Here is a 17,208-nt window from a genome sequence, read left to right as displayed (position 1 = left end):
TATCCACTCCAGGGTGGCCTAGGACCCTCCTTACCAGCCTGGCCACAGCGACAGTCACAGGCACTACCACCCCTCCCCCCCAGCAGACCCCAGCCCCACCTCCGCAATGGTGGTCTGACAAATATGGCCATTTTCTTTCAATTCCTTTAAATTTGCTGAGATTGCTTCAAGGTGGGAGATGCCCAATTAATCCTGGTGTTGGGTTCCTGAACCAAAAATTAAAACTCAGCCATTAAATACAGTGCATCACAGAATGATGAGTAAGTGCAAACTAAATTCAGTCACTGCTGCCATTCTGATGAAGGTGCAGTGACCTTAACAAGCAACATTTGTCAAGGCATTTTAGGTTGAAATTTTACTTCATTGGCAGTTTGAGCGCCTGGTGATATCATGAAAATATATAACTACTGAGCTATTTTCCTTTTGATAATATAGCTAATGATTCTTAACACCTCTGAGCAATATTGCATTGCTAGGAAATGTGTCAGTATTTCTGTAATCAATTGTAAGCTTGGGCAAAAATAACACATTATAGTCAAATCCACATCTTCATCAACACACCAAGAACTAGGAACAGTTTATTTTCCTGTCTGTAATAACCTTCATGAAAGCTAAGGGGCCGACCCAATTGATCCCCCTCTTGGGGTTCGTGGACTACAAGCTCCGCCTCTGATGGGTGAAGGCCCGACAGCTGGGACTCGTGAAATCAATCCTTCAGCGCCGGTCCAGATTGAACCCGTCTTGATCCTGGTGGGACATATGCGATGAACTCCGCGTTGTGGCCTTTCCTTTTGACTAGAAAATAAACCTATGTTTTGGGCCACCTTCACGGGTCTCCTGAAGATTTTATAACATCAATGAAACAGTCTGTCCTCCCAATCCCCTTACTAAATGTAATGGACGCTTTCATGAGCAAAGGCTTCACAAGATGGCAATTAGCCCACCCCACCCCACCCTGCATTTTGAAAAGAATGACTACAGTTAGAAATTACTTCAAGTGTTTTTCTCACCTGCAATGAACTATAATGGGCCCCCTGTTCCCTGCTGCCTCTCTGCTTTCTTCGACCTCATGAATGAGGTCCAAGAGTGATTGTGCTGTATCTGGAGTCTTGTGATCTGGCCAGGATGAATACCAGTAGTGCTTTACGCTTCGAGACTGTTTTGCGTCCTGGAAAGAAATAGGTCATCTTACTTTTTGTCCTCAAGCCTCCCTGCTGAAATCTAAGGAGATCATTACCGGCTGAAACAACTGCCTTTCTCATTTCTCTCCCTCCCACCAGTTTTCTCTTTCTGCCATATACTGGTCCTCACTTTCCAATCTGAACTTTTAGCCAACGATTCGGCTGATCCTGTTATTTGACAGTACTTGAGACTGGCCTGGAGATCTGTCTCTCTGTTTGTTTCTCTTTCCCTATCTGAGGATCGCTGCCTGCATGGCATCTCCCATACATGTTCAGGACAACACCAAAACAAACAAATAACATCCTTGGCTGTGAGAAGGATAAACCATTCCCCCTTGTTCTTCGTGACCTGTCTGTAGCCTTTGGCACAGTTGAACCCAGACTTCTTTTCAAACAACTCCCCACTGTCATCCAGCTGGGAATCTCAAAGTTATTTAATATTCTGTTGTCTGCATCCTAACTCACAACAAGTCTTATTCACCCATTGCCCCTGTGCTCACTTACCTATATTGGTTCACAGTGAAATGCCTCAATTTTAAAATTCTCATTCTTGTTTTCAAGTCTCTCCATGACCTTATCTCTGTAATCTCCTCCAGCCTTACAACCCTCCAAAATATCTGTGCTCTTCTACCCTCTAGAGCATCCCGAATCCCTCCACCATAGGTGGCCATGCCTTCCGCTGCCAAAGCTCTAGGCTCTGGAATTCCCTCCCTAAACCTCTCTGCCTTTACTTCTTCCCCTTCCTCCTTTAAGATGCTCCTTAAAACCTACCTTTTCGGCCATGCAATTGGTTATTTGGCCTAACATCTGCTTATGTGGCTGGGCTTTTAGCTGCTTCTTGGAATTCCTTCCTTGAACTTACCGCTGATGCGACCATCAATTCACACAAAACCAGGAGTAGAAGTAAACTGTGGCTTTAATCAACTAGAACAGTGCCTGCCTGTGACTGGTCTGCTAGTGAGAGCTGCCCACAGGGCTACTGCTCTTTATACCTCCCCTCAAGGGGTGGAGCCAGGGGCGGAGCCCACAAGGCACCAACATGATACATTCTATGTTCTATTATGGACGATAAGGGAATAGTGTAGCTGGGCTTTAGAGTGGTTTCACAGGGCCTGTGAAGGGCCTGTACTGCGCTGTAATGTTCTATCTTCTATGTTCTACAGGTAATACCTTACAATGGTTCATAGATGGAGCCCACATGGGCAACAGCGTGATACAGTTATAAACATGGTGAATGGTTACTGCAAAACGTTCACCACAACCGCCTCTCCCCCCTCCTTTAGAATACACCTTTAAATCTGCCTCCATGTCTTGGCTTTTGGCCTCTGCCCTAATAATTCCTTCTGTGATTCGGTGTCACATTTTGTTTTATGATGCCATCATGAAAGCCTCGGGACGTTTTATTACTTTAAAGCTATTTTCGTGAACACACGTCATTGCTGTTGTATTCAAAGAAGAGCACATTTTCCTCTGTTGACCCACTCAACAATCCCACGTTCCTTCCTGAAATTTTGCCCCTAAAAGGCAGACACATTGGTCATTAACCTTGTGTCAGTTTGTGGAATATTGCGTGTAACTGTTACTTTGACAGCAAACTCTGTCCCATCTCAAAATTACTGACATTGAATTCCACTTTCTAGATTTTGGTTCTGTTAACTGTTCTAACTTGATTATTGTTCCAGTACCTTAATACTTAGATCCAGAATAGTGTATCCATCACATTCCTTTCGACTGTTTACAACAATTTGAAACCTGCCAAAGGCGTCCTGATTTTCTGGCCAATAGACAACACATTTCTGAAAATACAAGAAGCCTAGTTTAAGTGAGAAGGAATGGTCTTGTGTTTTGATAATATTCCGCGCATATGGGATCCGCTGTTCTCAGCAGTTTCCGTAAGATTTCTTAAATTATAATTGTGCACTTAAAGCAGATAAACAGGCCACTTTAAAATCACATCTGTGTTTTAGTTAATATCTTACTACTGCTTCATGACTATGGCCTTATTCCAACTTGTTTAATGGATATACTGAGACAGAAAAATGGCTAACATTGTGCCATGAGGCATGATGGTAAAAGACTTGTGTGTGTGGAAACTGCAACTCAGCAAAATATGTTTTGTGGGAATTTGGAGAACAGCAACTTGTACATCTGCACTCTTCACTGATAATACTTTTAAAAAATAATCTTTATTGTCACAAGTCGGCTTTCATTAACACTGCAATGAAGTTACTGTGAAAAGCTCCTAGTCGCCACATTCCGGCGCCTATTTGGGTACACAGAGGGAGAATTCAGAATGTCCAAATTACCAAACAGCACGTCTGTCGGGACTTGTGGGAGGAAACCGGAGCACCCGGAGGAAACCCACGCAGACACAGGGAGAATGTGCCGACACTGCACAGACAGTGACCCAAGCCGGGAATCGAACATGGGACCCTGGCGCTGTGAAGCAACAGTGCTAACCACTGTGAAGCAACAGTGATAACCGCTGTGCTACTGTGCTGCCCAACACTTTGTGTTGAAACAACGAAACCAAGACTCTCCAAGGGCAACTGATACCCACGTTGTAAAGGATTGTTTATAATTAAGAACTAAAAACCTTAGAAAAAGAAGAAGCTTCCGAGATTTCAACAGTGATAACCCTGGGATCAACATCCGCAAGAAGAGTCCATGAGTTTGAAAACTCAGAAGAGCGCATCCCTCAGAACAGGCTTAGCCAGTTCTCTCTATTGGATCATATTTTGAGTTCAAGTTGTGTGTCTTGAAACTTATGTGACTGTTGAAGGACATGCATAATTAAAGTCTTGGTGAGTTAAATGAAGTTGGATTAAATAAAGTTTGCATTGAGTATAATCCACATTATGGACAAAACCGGGCTTGGTGCGGGGGCGGAAAATTACCCCAAATAGGCTCCCACGCCGGCACGTGATTCTCTGGTGACCGGAGAATCGCCGCCAGTCACATGCATGCGATCGCCACGGCGCCGGTCGGGAACTATTGAAAGCGGCACCCACGGTGATTCTCTGCGCTCGACGGGCCAAGTGCCCGCTGAGATCCGCCGAGTCCCGCCGGCATGGTTCCCATGTGGTCCCACCTGGCGGGATCTGGCTGCGGGGGCAACCTGGCGGGGGGGTGGGGGATCCGACTCCGGGGGGGGAGGCCTCCACGGTGGTGTGGCCCACAATCCGGTGGGGGCCTATGTTCCTCCACGCCGGGTCCCTGTCGGGCTCCTCCATGTTGCGTGGGGGCCGGCGCGATGATGGCAACCGCGGCCGGCCGCCGTGCGCATGCGCGGCAGCGCGGGTGTAACTGCAGGGCCCCGCCGGCAGCCGGAGTTGCAGGATGCACGCCGGGGCCCTGCTAGCCCCCTTAAAAATGGAGAATCACCCTGGACTTTCGAGGAAAATGTCCGGAGTGATTCTCGCCAGTTTTCCGGTGGGCGTGGGGGCTTAGTCCCCAGAAGGGAGAATCCCGCCCGATGTGTCTGTGTGTGTCTGTTTCATCAGTTGAAGCCAGTAGAGGGCGACAACAAACATTTCCTGCACAAAGATGGAGATTACCTTCTTCAAGGCAGGCTCTAACCCTTCATATCCACTCCAATTGAGCCATTTCCATTGCCAGGTCTCATTAAATATCCACAATGCACAGGTGCAGCAGGAGGGATTCTGCTGGAACCGTACAAGGTCCAGGGAAGGGTCTCAGTGCAGTAGAAACACCCCGAGATCCCATACCAGGGCACTAAATCCTCAACAAAGATGAGGGACTGAACGGAGGGAGGAAGAGACTGCAAAAAAAAACCCTCTTCTTTCATAGCCACTCTGCTCCTAGAAAATGCTGGTGACAAAAAGGTTAGAAATCCACCAGATCCGTGATTTCATTCCACCCTCATCATCATCATTTGAAGATGGTGGTTTGGCTGAGGGAAAGCCCAATAGGAATGGTAAGCAGGTGGTAGATCTTGCCAAGCTGGACGGGATTCTCTCAGCCCAGGGCCAGGCCGGAGAAACCCTGCGACCAGTGCGAATCGCGCCATGCCGCCCCGACGCTGGCACGCGATTCTCCACAGAATGGAGAATCGGTGCCATTGGCACCAGCGTGGTTGGCGCGGCGCCAGTCAGGGGCCGCTCTATGCGGCCGGCCCGCCGATTCTCGGCCTGGGATGAGACAAGCGGCCGTTGTAAAAATGCCGAGTCCCACCGGCACCGTCCACACCTGCTCTCAGCTGGCGGGAGGTCGGCGTGGAAGGGACGGGGGGCGGCCTGTGGGGGGGAAGGGGTGGTACGACCCCAGGGGGCCTCCGATGTGGCCTGGCCCGCAATCGGGGCCCACTGATCGGCAGGCTGGCCTCTCTGGCTGAGGGCCTCATTTCTTCCGCGCCGGCTCCTGTAGTCCTGCGTCATGTTGCGTCAGGGCCGGCGCGTTGAAGGAAGGCACTGCGCATGCGCGCGTTGGCGCCGGTGCTACTGCGCATGCGCGGATCCCGCGGTGCCCAGTTCGCACTGGGATCAGCAGCTGGAGCAGCCTGAACCGCTCCAGTGCCGTGCTGACCCCTTTTGCGGGCCAGAATTAGTTGTCGGGTCGGCCCGTTCACGCCGTCATAAACACGATGGCGTTTATGACGGCGTGGACACTCTGCTGCGGGGTTATAGAATCCTGTCCCCTATTTTCCCACTATTTCTGACACAATCCCATGTGATTTTGAGTTTGATCAATGGGACAGAGGATTTCCCCCACTCGAGTTGGTTGGACTTTTCCTTCGCACAAAAAAGATGGTTGTGGTTATTGATGTGTTGGGTGTTCTGGATCACAAACAGGTCACCAACACTGGAAGTGGTGCAACTCTATTTTATTATAAGGTTAACTATATTAACATACCTGAACTGTGGGTAAATGCAAGACCAGCTTTAACTGTTGACCCTTGCCTAGTCCTAACCAGGTGATGCACTCAGCACATGATGAATGTCTGTGTTGCAGGCTGTGAGCTCTGTGCTCCGAGCTGGCTGCTACTAGAATGAACGGGAACTCTCCTATCCCCTGTCTTTATAGTGCGTGTGCTCTCACTGGTGATTGGCTGCGGTGTTGTGTATGCTGATTGGTCCCACTGCATGTCCATCAGTGTGTGCGTGTGTGTGTCTGCACCATAATATACTGGTGTATATTATGACATCCCCCCTTTTATATAAAGAACATGTGCCTGCGTGACAATAAATATTGTGTAGTGAATGTTCCTGACTATGTGTGTGCGTGTTATTTACATGACTATGTACATGAGACTAATCTATTTACATGGGAAGGTTGCTGGTGCAGAGAAATAGGGTGTCACACCAACAACTAAATGAACATTATGTACAAACTACTGGAACGATGAAACAGGATAACAGAACAGATCAAAGAGTCCAACATTGTAAAACTCATAAGTCAAGTCTCTGAGGTGGGCGACGAATTCTGGTTGACCGCCTCAAGGGTGGGTCAGGAGCCACCGGCTGAGGAACGGGCTGGGCCACGGCAGAGTGAGGAGGATGCAGAGTATTCGGAATCTCCACATAATGCAGGTTGGGGACAACAGGAGGGTGTGGCACCGGTGGAGGAGCACGTAGCGAGTGTGGAACGAGACGAAGGGCACGACGATTGCGACGGCGAATGGAACCATCTGGCAGACGAACCAGGAACGAGCGGGGAGACACCTGCCGAAGAACCACAGCAGTTGCAGACCAGCCATCCTCCAGAAGATGGATGTGGACGTTGTCATCCGGCGCCAGAGCAGGGAGATCAGTCGCCCGAGAGTCATGCGCCGCCTTGTGTTGTGCACGAGACTGTTGCATCCGCTGAAGGACCGGAACATGGTCGAGGTCTGGGACATGAATGGACGGCACCGTGGTCCTCAGGGTGCGACCCATGAGCAGCTGGGCTGGCAACAGGCCCGTGGAGAGTGGGACCGAACGATAGGCCAGCAAGGTGAGGTAGAAGTCGGATCCTGCATCGGCAGACTTGCAGAGGAGCCGTTTGACGATGTGGACGCCCTTTTCCGCTTTGCCATTGGATTGGGGGTGCAGGGGACTGGATGTCACATGCACAAAGTTGTACCTGCTGGCAAAGTTGGACCATTCCTGGCTCACGAAGCAGGGGCCATTGTCCGACATCACAGTGAGTGGGATGCCGTGACGAGCAAAGGTCTCCTTGCTGGCACAGATGACCGCCGATGATGTGATGTTGTGCAGGCGTACGACCTCCGAGTAGTTCGAAAAATAGTCCACAGTCAGAACATAGTCCCTGCCGAGCGCATGGAACAGGTCAACGCCTACCTTAGACCAAGGGGACGTGACCAACTCATGGGGCTGTAGGGTCTCACGTGGTTGGGCTGGCTGGAACCGCTGACAGGTGGGGCAGTTGAGCACTGGGTTGGCGATGTCCTCATTGATGCCGGGCCAGTACACAGCCTCTCGGGCCCTCCGTCGGCACTTCTCCACACCAAGATGGCCCTCGTGAAGGCCACATGGGCGTCAACCTGGCAGACGAACCCCTCTGGGTCACACGGGGTGTTGACTGCCCTGGACAGAGCATCGGCTATGATCAGGTCCTTGCCCAGGGTGTATAGGAGCTGGAAATCGTACCGCCGGAGTTTAAGCAGAATGCGCTGGAGGCGAGGCGTCATATCATTCTGGTCTTTTTGTATAATGTTGACCAGCGGGCGATGGTCGGTGTCGACAGTGAATTGGGGGAGGCCGTACACGTAATCATGAAATTTGTCGACCCCAGTCAACAGGCCCAGGCACTCCTTTTCGATCTGCGCGTAGCGCTGTTCCGTGGGGGTCATGGCACGTGACGCATATGCAACGGGGGCCCATGATGAGGCCTCATCGCGTTGCAGGAGCACCGCCCCAATGCCGGATTGGCTGGCATCCTTTGAAATTTTTGTTTCCTTCGTGGGATCAAAAAATGCCAATACCGGGGCCGTGGTAAGCTTGGTCTTAAGCTCCTCCCATTCGAGCTCATGGGCGGGAAGCCATTGGAAGTCTGTCGTCTTCCTGACCAGATTCCGGAGAGCTGTGGTATAGGAGGCGAGGTTGGGGATGAACTTCCCCAGGAAGTTGACCATGCCCAAAAATCGGAGGACCGCCTTCTTATCCGCTGGCTTCTGCATGGCCGTGACGGCTGCCACCTTGTCCGCATCCGGCCGCACACCCAACCGGGAGATGTGGTCCCCTAGGAACTTGAGTTCCGTCTGGCCGAAGGAACATTTGGCTCTGTTGAGGCGAAGGCCTTGGTCCCGTATTCGTTTGAAAACGCGCTGGAGGCGACTGATATGCTCCTGCGGGGTGGTGGACCAAATGATGATGTCGTCAACATAGACCCGCACACCCTAAATGCCCTCCATCATTTGCTCCATGATCCGGTGGAATACTAATGATGCCAATATAATCCTAAACGGCATTCTGTTGTAGCAGTATCTGCCAAACGGGGTATTAAAGGTGCACTGCTTTCTGCTGGACCTGTCTAGTTGAATTTGCCAGAATCCTTTCAAGGCGTCAAGTTTGGTGAAGATGTTGGCCCGAGCCATCTCGCACGTGATCTCCTCGCGCTTGGGGATAGGGTAATGCTCCCTCATTATGTTGCGATTCAGATCCTTTAGTCAATGCAGATCCGGAGCTCGCCATAAGGCTTCTTGTCGTACACCATGGAACTGACCCAGTCGGTTGGTTCTGTCACTCTGGAGAGCACTCCTTGGTCCTGGAGGTCCTGCAGCTGCTGCTTCAGGTGGTCCTTGAGGGGTGCTGGGACTCTGCGAGGTGCATGAACCACAGGCGTGGCGTCTTGTTTGAGCAGGACTTTGTAAGTGTATGGAAGTGTGCCCATGCCTTCGAAAACGTTGCGGTGCTGGTCGATGATGGCATTGAGTTGCGCCCTGAAGTCCGCATCCTGGAAGGCAGACGTGTCCTCTGGAGAGAGAGAGTGTACTCGTTGAACGAGGTTCTGAGTTTGCACGCCTGTGCACCGAGCAGAGTGTCCTTCGAGGAGCCCACGATCTCGAAGGAAAGGATGGCTTTTCGCGAGTTCTGCGTCACTTTGAGTTGGCATGAACCAGTAGCAGGAATGACGTTGCCATTGTAGTCCACTAGTTGGCAGGTCGACGGAAGAATGGTTGGTTTAACCCCAAGGGTTTGAAAGTCTGACCACGCTAGGAGATTCGCGGAAGCACCAGCGTCCAGGCGGAATCGTATTTGGGATCGGTTGTGCACCGACAGCCGCTGATGGTTTTGATTCGGGGACAGCCTGTTCTTTGTTATAACAGCGACTCGAAAAGGCTCCCTCGGGTCCTCGGTGTCACTGATCTGCGGGAAGTCGGAATCGGACTCGGTGAACGTGGGTTGAATTGCCCGAACGTTCCTGCGAGGCTCGCTGAAGCGATGCAAATTGGCAGGCTGAGCTGCTTGACAGCAGGCAGCACAGTGGCCACGTCTGCCACATCGTAGGCATTGTCGCGATTTTGCAGGACATTGCCGCTTTAAATGGGCGGAGCCACAGTTGCCGCACGTCGTGACGTCAGTACGCTCGTTGCGCCACCGCGCATGCATGGTGCGGTGCTGCGTGGTGCGCGCCTGCGCATCACGATCCTCCACATCAGTGTCCCCTCGTTTGGCGCGTACAAGTGCGGGAGGCCGCGAAAAGCGTGCTCATCCAGGCTGCAGCCTTGGAGGTATTTTAAAAAGGATTGGAAAGGCTCGTCCTTACCCTGCAAGCGCTGCTGGAACAGGTATCTTTCGAAACTTTCATTGACCTCTATGCTGAAGTGGGTATCGAATTTGAGGAGAACCGTCTTGTACTTTTTCTTGTGTTCGTCGTCTGCGAATGTGAGGGAGTTGAAGATGTGGATGGCGTGTTTCCCGGCCGTGGAGAGGAGCAGAGCAATCTTCCTGGTGTCCGAGGCGTTCTCCCTGTCCGTGGCTTTGAGGAAGAGCTGGAAGCACTGTTTAAAAATCTTCCAATTGACCCCGAATTGCCTAGTCCTAACCAGGTGATGCACTCAGCACATGGTGAATGTCTGTGTTGCAGGCTGTGATCTCTGTGCTCCGAGCTGGCTGCTACTAGAATGAGCGGGAACTCTCCTGTCCCCTGTCTTTATAGTGCGTGTGCTCTCACTGGTGATTGGCTGCGGTGTTGTGTATGCTGATTGGTCCCACTGCATGTCCATCAGTGTGTGTGTGTCTGCACCATAATATACTGGTGTATATTATGACAGTTATTGGAGGCCATTAATCTCAACTCCATGCCATCACTGCAAATGTTCCTCAATCTTAGGCCCAAACATCTTCAGCTGCTTCATTAATGCCTGCCCCTCCAACACATCGTCACAAGTGAGGATGCTCACTGATAATTGCACAATGTTCAGTACCATTCACAACTCCTCAGATACTGAGGTATTTGCACAACTTGGACTGCAGTGGTACAAGTAGGCAGTTCACCACCACCTTCGAAGGGCAATTAGGCATGGGCAACATATGCTGGCCTAGCCAATGATGCTTAATTCCAAGAGTGAATAAAAAGTGTAATGCTTCTCCACAACATTAAAATCAGTGTTCCACACGGAAACAATTTTACCACAGACATAAATCTCCTAACTTTTTCATTGCTTTAAATGAGGAAAGGAGTAAAGGGGCTTTCATATTCATATACCTCATTCTTCTCTTTTAACTTTGTAATCATCACAATTATTGGACAATCCTCTTGCCAAACCATCTCCCAGAAGTCATTTACTGTATTAATCATGGGGCCCTGGGTAGCAATGTATTCTTTCTCCTTGCCTCCATACCCCTGCATGGAAAAGATAAACAAAGGTGATCATATCCAGATGCTATATAATATTTGGTTTACATGTATGAAACACTACCCAGTGTGCTGAGGAGGTTAAAATCCTACTGGAAAAGACAGGACAACAACGCTCACAATTACACAATAAACCAGCCAAACAAACAACAGGGCTGCGCTAGAATGCATTGAAATGCTAGTACAAATCATTATGCGTAAAACAATTTCTCACACATCCAGGTGAGAAAGCAAATCTATTGAAAGATAACTTTCAAGTCAAATTAAAACAGTGACTATTTGCCTTTATATTGAGGAAGGTATCTGGGGTATTGGAAATAGGAAGTTATGCTGTAGCTCTAGAACGGTCCGAGACAGATCATAGAATGGACAGGAGAAAAGATCAAGGCCATGTATAAATGGTAACATTGAATTAGTTGAGGTAATTAAAAATAGATAACAAGGTCTAACAAGATGGCGAAGAATTTAGAATTTGCTGATCACGTGTTTAAAGACAAAACTAATGCTAAGTGCAGTTAAAGTGAGCCAAAATCTGAGCACAGACAGAAGCAATTTTCTATATTGCTGTTACCATGAAAAGTAAGTAATCTTACCCTAATGTAGTTTGCATTAATATAGGAGCTCAGATGATTAGTAGGCTTCCCTGATGTGAGGCAGACTCGGGTCTGTGTGTCTAAAAAGAGGCAAAACAATTTTTAAAACATCCTAAGAATTGCCCAACTTTACAGTAGCCGTTCGGCCAAAACCTAAACAAATTGTCCAAAGTGAAATCATACTGAAATCTGAATGGGTGCAGTGGGGAAGAACACCATTAACCTCTGGGCCCAGTGATGTCATGGATCTGCATTGGATCCCTGGTCGAGTGAGCATACTGTGTTGTTTTGTTAATGCAAATGTGGAGAGCAAATATGGACAGTAACAACCAACCCACACACTGAGGATATAGTTAGCAAAACAGCCTAACTGAATCCTGCCTGGAATATATTTCACCAGTTCTAAATGGACAGAAAAACTTTGAAAATTATCTAATTTGGAAGCCATTTGATAAACTGGTGGAAATGTTCTTTTTTCTTTCTGATCCTCCTAGGAGCAACATGGGAAGGGGAGGGGGTGGGGATGATGTCGAGGGGTGTCTAGTACCATATGATAAACCTGGAAGTGAGGGTTTCTCCGCATTCTCTGGAGTCACTGATAGCTCCCTGCCTGGACATCAACAGCTTGGCATTCGGTGGACAGGGATCGCTGGAGAAGAGTTTGCAGGATGAGGCCGGACTGAGTCCCAAATTGGGGTGAAGGGACAAATCTTTGGCCCTGGGTGGGGTTGGATTCAAACCTGGTGCCTGTGGGAAGATAAGAGATTGCAGGCCTGTGGAATCGGAGGATGGTGTTGTGGGGAGTGGTCGGACTTTGGAGGCCTGTTAGATTGGAAGCTGGGCTGAGTCAGGGATTTGAGACCTATGGAATTGGAGGTCAGGTTGTGATCAGAAGGGTCAGAGGTGTGTTTGATCATAGGGCTTGGCGAGGCAGATATGTTGAATCCAGCAGGTGAGTGGAAAAGCACTTGCGTCCTGGTCCAATAGTTCTCACCTCCTTTTAGCCAGTGAGTTTCTGCAAAATCTAGCTGGCCAGAATTAAATTTGAAATAGTGGAGAAAGGTGAACCATGCAGCCTTGATAATATTCAAATAGCCAACACCAATTCTCCCTCTGGAGGCAGGCCAGGTGTCAGGATACAAAATTTCAACACTTTAAACACCCACCTGACCAAGCCCACCCATTTTTAGTGGTTAAAACATCCCCGCTGGTGCGGGTGGTGTGATCTGTGTATGGTTCTCTAAATTTGCAGTTTAATCATGACAGAATATCTCAACACCCAGCATTGATACAAATGAGTGGAAATTCTGCCCAATCGAGCAGGAACCCTGAACTGAGTTGTGTTGAGTGTGCTTGATGACTGCAATGGCTACGCAAAACAGAATGACTCTCTATATTTTTGTTAACAATGGTACCGTTCACTGTGGTTAGAAATACACAGGGGATTGCTTATTGACCTATTACCACGCACCATCTTTCATCATCCATCCAACAACTTCACCTGAGCAAATACAAGTGTTCAACAAAAAAAATATCCACGACACTTTCATTGTAAAACAGTGCTTTGTGTGAGTGGTGCAATCTGTAACTGGAGTTCTAATCATTGAGAATAAATACAATGCCAAAAAATGGAACCGTCCAAGGCTTCACACGAAGCATAATGTTGAAACTCAGCCCTGAAACATGAAAGTCAGAAACATTTTAGACATGGTTTTAGATGTTAAACTGTGTGTTGTCCCACACTTGGAATCTGGCTAAGGATTGATAACTTTTAATTGGGCATTCCTCAAGCCTAACGGGGACTCGTGTTTTACTTCAATAAGAATTTGCATTTGAATAGTTGTAATCGCATTAAAAATTGCATGATTACATGATTTGTTACATTAGATCAGACTTACTCCTAGTTGGCACATCTTTATCTGAAATTTTAATTCTGAATCATTTTATCAAGTTATATATAGTTGTATTTTTTTATATTGCTGGACCTGCTGTTTTTAGTTAATGTGATTGGATATGCATGACCAGGATATATTTATTTTTCTTCATGTGTTCTCTGGTCTGATACTTTGTTAATTTGATTTGTAGGAACAACGCTGGTTTTGAGTGTGGGATTATGATCAGCCTTCATGCATTTATTGTGACTACTGTACTCAGGACTGATTTTGTATGTGTATGATCATGCATATAATTTTGCTGCAGGTATTAATTTGGCTTATACAAATAGTTTCCAGATTCCATTTTACCTATGTACTTACTGACCTAAATCTACTTTATTTAATTTGTTTGCTTTGTATAGTTACTTCTTTGCATGGCTCAGTGTTGAAGAAAATGAACATAAGTTTTTGTTTAAGCAGTCACTCTTTAGAATGAAAATTTCAGTACGCAGAAGCAAAATCAAGAGAAAGTTGAATACACAGCTAATAAAAGTGACATACAAAGCAAAGTGAATGCGAAAATCTGGAAAGCAGTGTATGTGTGACTTTAACTACGACAAAGCAAAAACTATTCAATTCACTGCACCTATAAGAAGTAGTACCTCACCTGATGATTATATTTGCGGGTGACACAAATTTCAGTTCAATTAAAAATGGGCTCGATCTACCGGCCGCGTTGTGCAGGAACAGCGGTGCGGCCGGTAGATGCCAGGAGATTCTCTTCCGGGATTTACCCGGCTCGCCACACCTCACTAGATCTAAAGGATCTCATGAGATGTCGTAATCTGAATCCTGCCCATTGAGGGCGGGTTAATATTTGGCAAATCTGCATATTAGAATGAGACCATCTGTCTCACTCTAAAATGCAGTTCGCCTGATCTACCGAGACGTTGGGATCTAACTCCTGCCTCGGAAACCTCAGGCGAGCGCCATTCAGTGCTGGTCTCCACAAACGGAGACCAGACTGATCGGCACTTGAGGGGTCTCCCAGGGCATCGGCGGCACCTAGGTGGTTGCACTCTGGGTTGGGTGGCACCCTGGCACAGCTGGTGCTTCCTTGGCACTGTCAGCCTGGCAAAGTCCCATTTGATAGCGTGGTGCTTCTTAGTGCTGTGAGGTTTACAAGAATGTTGCCAAGGCTAGAAAAGTGTGGCTATGAGGAGAGATTAGTTAGGTTGGAGTTATTTTCCTTGAAACAAAGAAGACGGAGGGGTGACTTAATTGAGGTGTACAAAGCTATGAGGGGAAGCGTTAGGGTGAAAAGGATAAAATTGTTTCCCCTGGTGGAGAATTCTAGAACCAGGAGACATAGATTCAAGATAAGTGGCAGAAGGTGTAAAGGAGACATGAGGAAGAATTTTTCAACGCAGCGGCTAGTTGAAGTCTAGAATTTGTTGCCTGAGTTGGTGGTGGAGGCACCACCACCAAAACTCTTTCTAGAAGGTACCTGGATTTTTACCTTAAGTGCTCTAAGCTGCAGGGCTATGGACCGGGTGCAGAAATAATAATAATAATCTTTATTAGTGTCAAAAGTAGGCTTACATTAACACTGCAATGAAGTTACTGTGAAAAGCCCCTAGTCGCCACACTCCGGTGCCTGTTCAGGTACACTCAGGGAGAATTCAGAATGTCCAATTCACCTAACAAGGACATATTGCGGGACTTGTGGGAGGAAACTGGAGCACCCGCAGGAAACCCACGCAGATACGGGTGAATGTGCAGACTCCACACAGATAGTGACCCAAGCCAGGAATCGAACTTTGGTCCCTGGCGCTGTGAAGCAACGGTGCTAACCACAATGCTACCCTGGCAGAAGGTGGGATTAGAAAGGGCACCTGGGTGTCCTCGGGCTGTCATGGACAAGATGGGCTGAATGGACCCCTTCTGTGCTGTACCCTTTCTATGATTCCATGATTCTATGAAAAACACATTCGACATGCGACTGTGCACTTGGGTAAATTGTGTTTTTTTAATTGAGTGTTCGATAACCTTTTAGATCTTATATTTTAAATTTAATACAGATATGTGTTATTCTGGATAATGTCTTGAGTTTTGGGATAATTTAACAGTGAATGAAGTTTTATTTTTCAGTTAATTCTTGGGACTTGAGCAAAAATGGCAAGGTGGGCACTTATTGCCCACCTCCAGTTACACATGAGAAGGGGTTGGTGAGCCGACTGTTTGAGCTGCTGCAGCCCAAGAGGTGGAAGTATCTCCACAATGTTGTTAAAGAAGGAGTTCCATGGTCCAAGCAACAAGAAAGGAATGACAATATGTTCAAATCAGGATGGTCTGTGACTTTGGAGTGGAGCTCAGGAGTGACAGTGTTTCCATGCACTTGATGCCCCTTAACATTCTCCATGCTGGATGTCCTGGGTTTGGCAGGTTCTGTCATAAAAGCTTTAGAAGCTAGCTGCAGTCCATCCTGTAGATAATAACAATGTAGCCACAATATGCTGGTGTTGAGGGAGTTGATGTGTGCAAAGATATTGTAGCTAAGTGAGTAAAATTAATCAAATTGCTCTGCCTGTCTAATCGTCACTGCAGAAAACATGAAATGGGTATGAAACATTTGAATGAAATATTCCGACCAGTGAGAATGAATAGTAAAATTAGGGATGTTGAATATCATATTTATTCCATGGAAAAGTCAGGCTGTAAAGCACTTTGGGACTCCCAAGGTTATATAAATATTAATCCTTCTTCCTTTCCCACCTTTCTTCCTTCATTTCCTTTATTTTGGCCTTCCTCTTTATTTCTCACTCTCTCTATTTGACTCTCCCTTTCTTTTTTATCTCTCTATTTTGCTCTTCCCTTTTTTCCCTTTTTCTCTATTTCTCTGGCCCTTCCTTGCGTTCTCTATTTCTTTGTCTCTTCCTATCTTTCTTATTTCACACAATTATTAAATACTAATCGATATTAGTTTTAATAAAGAAATGTTATCTCTTCAATAGGAAACATAGCAGTCAATGTGTTATATTCAATTTAAATTGTTCAGTTCAATAAGTAGCAAGGTAACCTATTTTGGTAGCTTTGGTGTAACTATTTTCCGAAAGACAACGGGCGGGATTCTCCGACCCCACGCCAGGTCGGAGAATCGCCGGGGATGTGGCGTAAATCCCGCCCTCGCCGTGTCCCGAAGTCTCCGCCACCAGAGATTTGGCGGGGGTGGGAATCGCGCCGCACCGGTTGGCGGGCCCACCCCTGCCGATTCTCCGGCCCGCGATGGGCCGAAGTCCTGCTGCTGGAATGCCTGTCCCGCCAGCGTGGATTAAACCACCTTTTGAACGGCGGGACAAGGTGGCGCGGGCAGACTCCAGGGTCCTGGGGGGGGGTGGCGTGGGACGATCTGGCCCCGGGGGGTGCCCCCACGGTGCCTGGCCTATGATCGGGGACCACAGATCCGCGGGCGGGCCTGTGCCGTGGGGGCACTCTTTTTCTTCCGCCTTCGCCATGGTCTTCACTATGGCAGAGGCGGAAGAGACCTCCTCCCCTGCGCATGCCGCTGACGCTCCCGCACATGCGTCGCCTGGCGAAGACCTTTTGGCCCCGGCTGGGGTGGCGCCAAAGGCCTTTCCCGCCAGCCAGCGGAGCGCAAACCACTCCAGTGCGGGCCTAGCCCCTCAAGGTGAGGGCTTGGCCCCTAAAGATGCTACCCGACGCCCCGGAGTGGTTCCCGCC

The 17,208-nt window shown here is 48.2% G+C and overlaps 1 protein-coding gene across 4 annotated transcripts in view; it reads right to left on the bottom strand.

Moving 5' to 3' along the window:
* LOC140393864 (receptor-type tyrosine-protein phosphatase R-like) overlaps nt 1–17,208 on the bottom strand; it is a 164,660-nt gene that overhangs the window by 9,896 nt on the left and 137,556 nt on the right. For all 4 annotated transcript variants that reach the window (XM_072480399.1, XM_072480403.1, XM_072480402.1 and 1 more), the window contains exons 6-9: nt 11,594–11,673; nt 10,851–10,988; nt 2,867–2,977; nt 1,011–1,168 (exon numbers count right to left, since the gene is read on the bottom strand). In XM_072480399.1, the coding sequence (XP_072336500.1) occupies nt 1,011–1,168; nt 2,867–2,977; nt 10,851–10,988; nt 11,594–11,673 (487 nt within the window). The remainder of the gene's footprint in view (nt 1–1,010; nt 1,169–2,866; nt 2,978–10,850; nt 10,989–11,593; nt 11,674–17,208) is intronic.

This window comes from Scyliorhinus torazame, chromosome 17 (genome assembly GCF_047496885.1).
Source record: "Scyliorhinus torazame isolate Kashiwa2021f chromosome 17, sScyTor2.1, whole genome shotgun sequence".
In the NCBI taxonomy this organism is placed as follows: Eukaryota; Metazoa; Chordata; class Chondrichthyes; order Carcharhiniformes; family Scyliorhinidae; genus Scyliorhinus; species Scyliorhinus torazame.
This window is presented reverse-complemented; position numbering and strand designations above follow the sequence as displayed.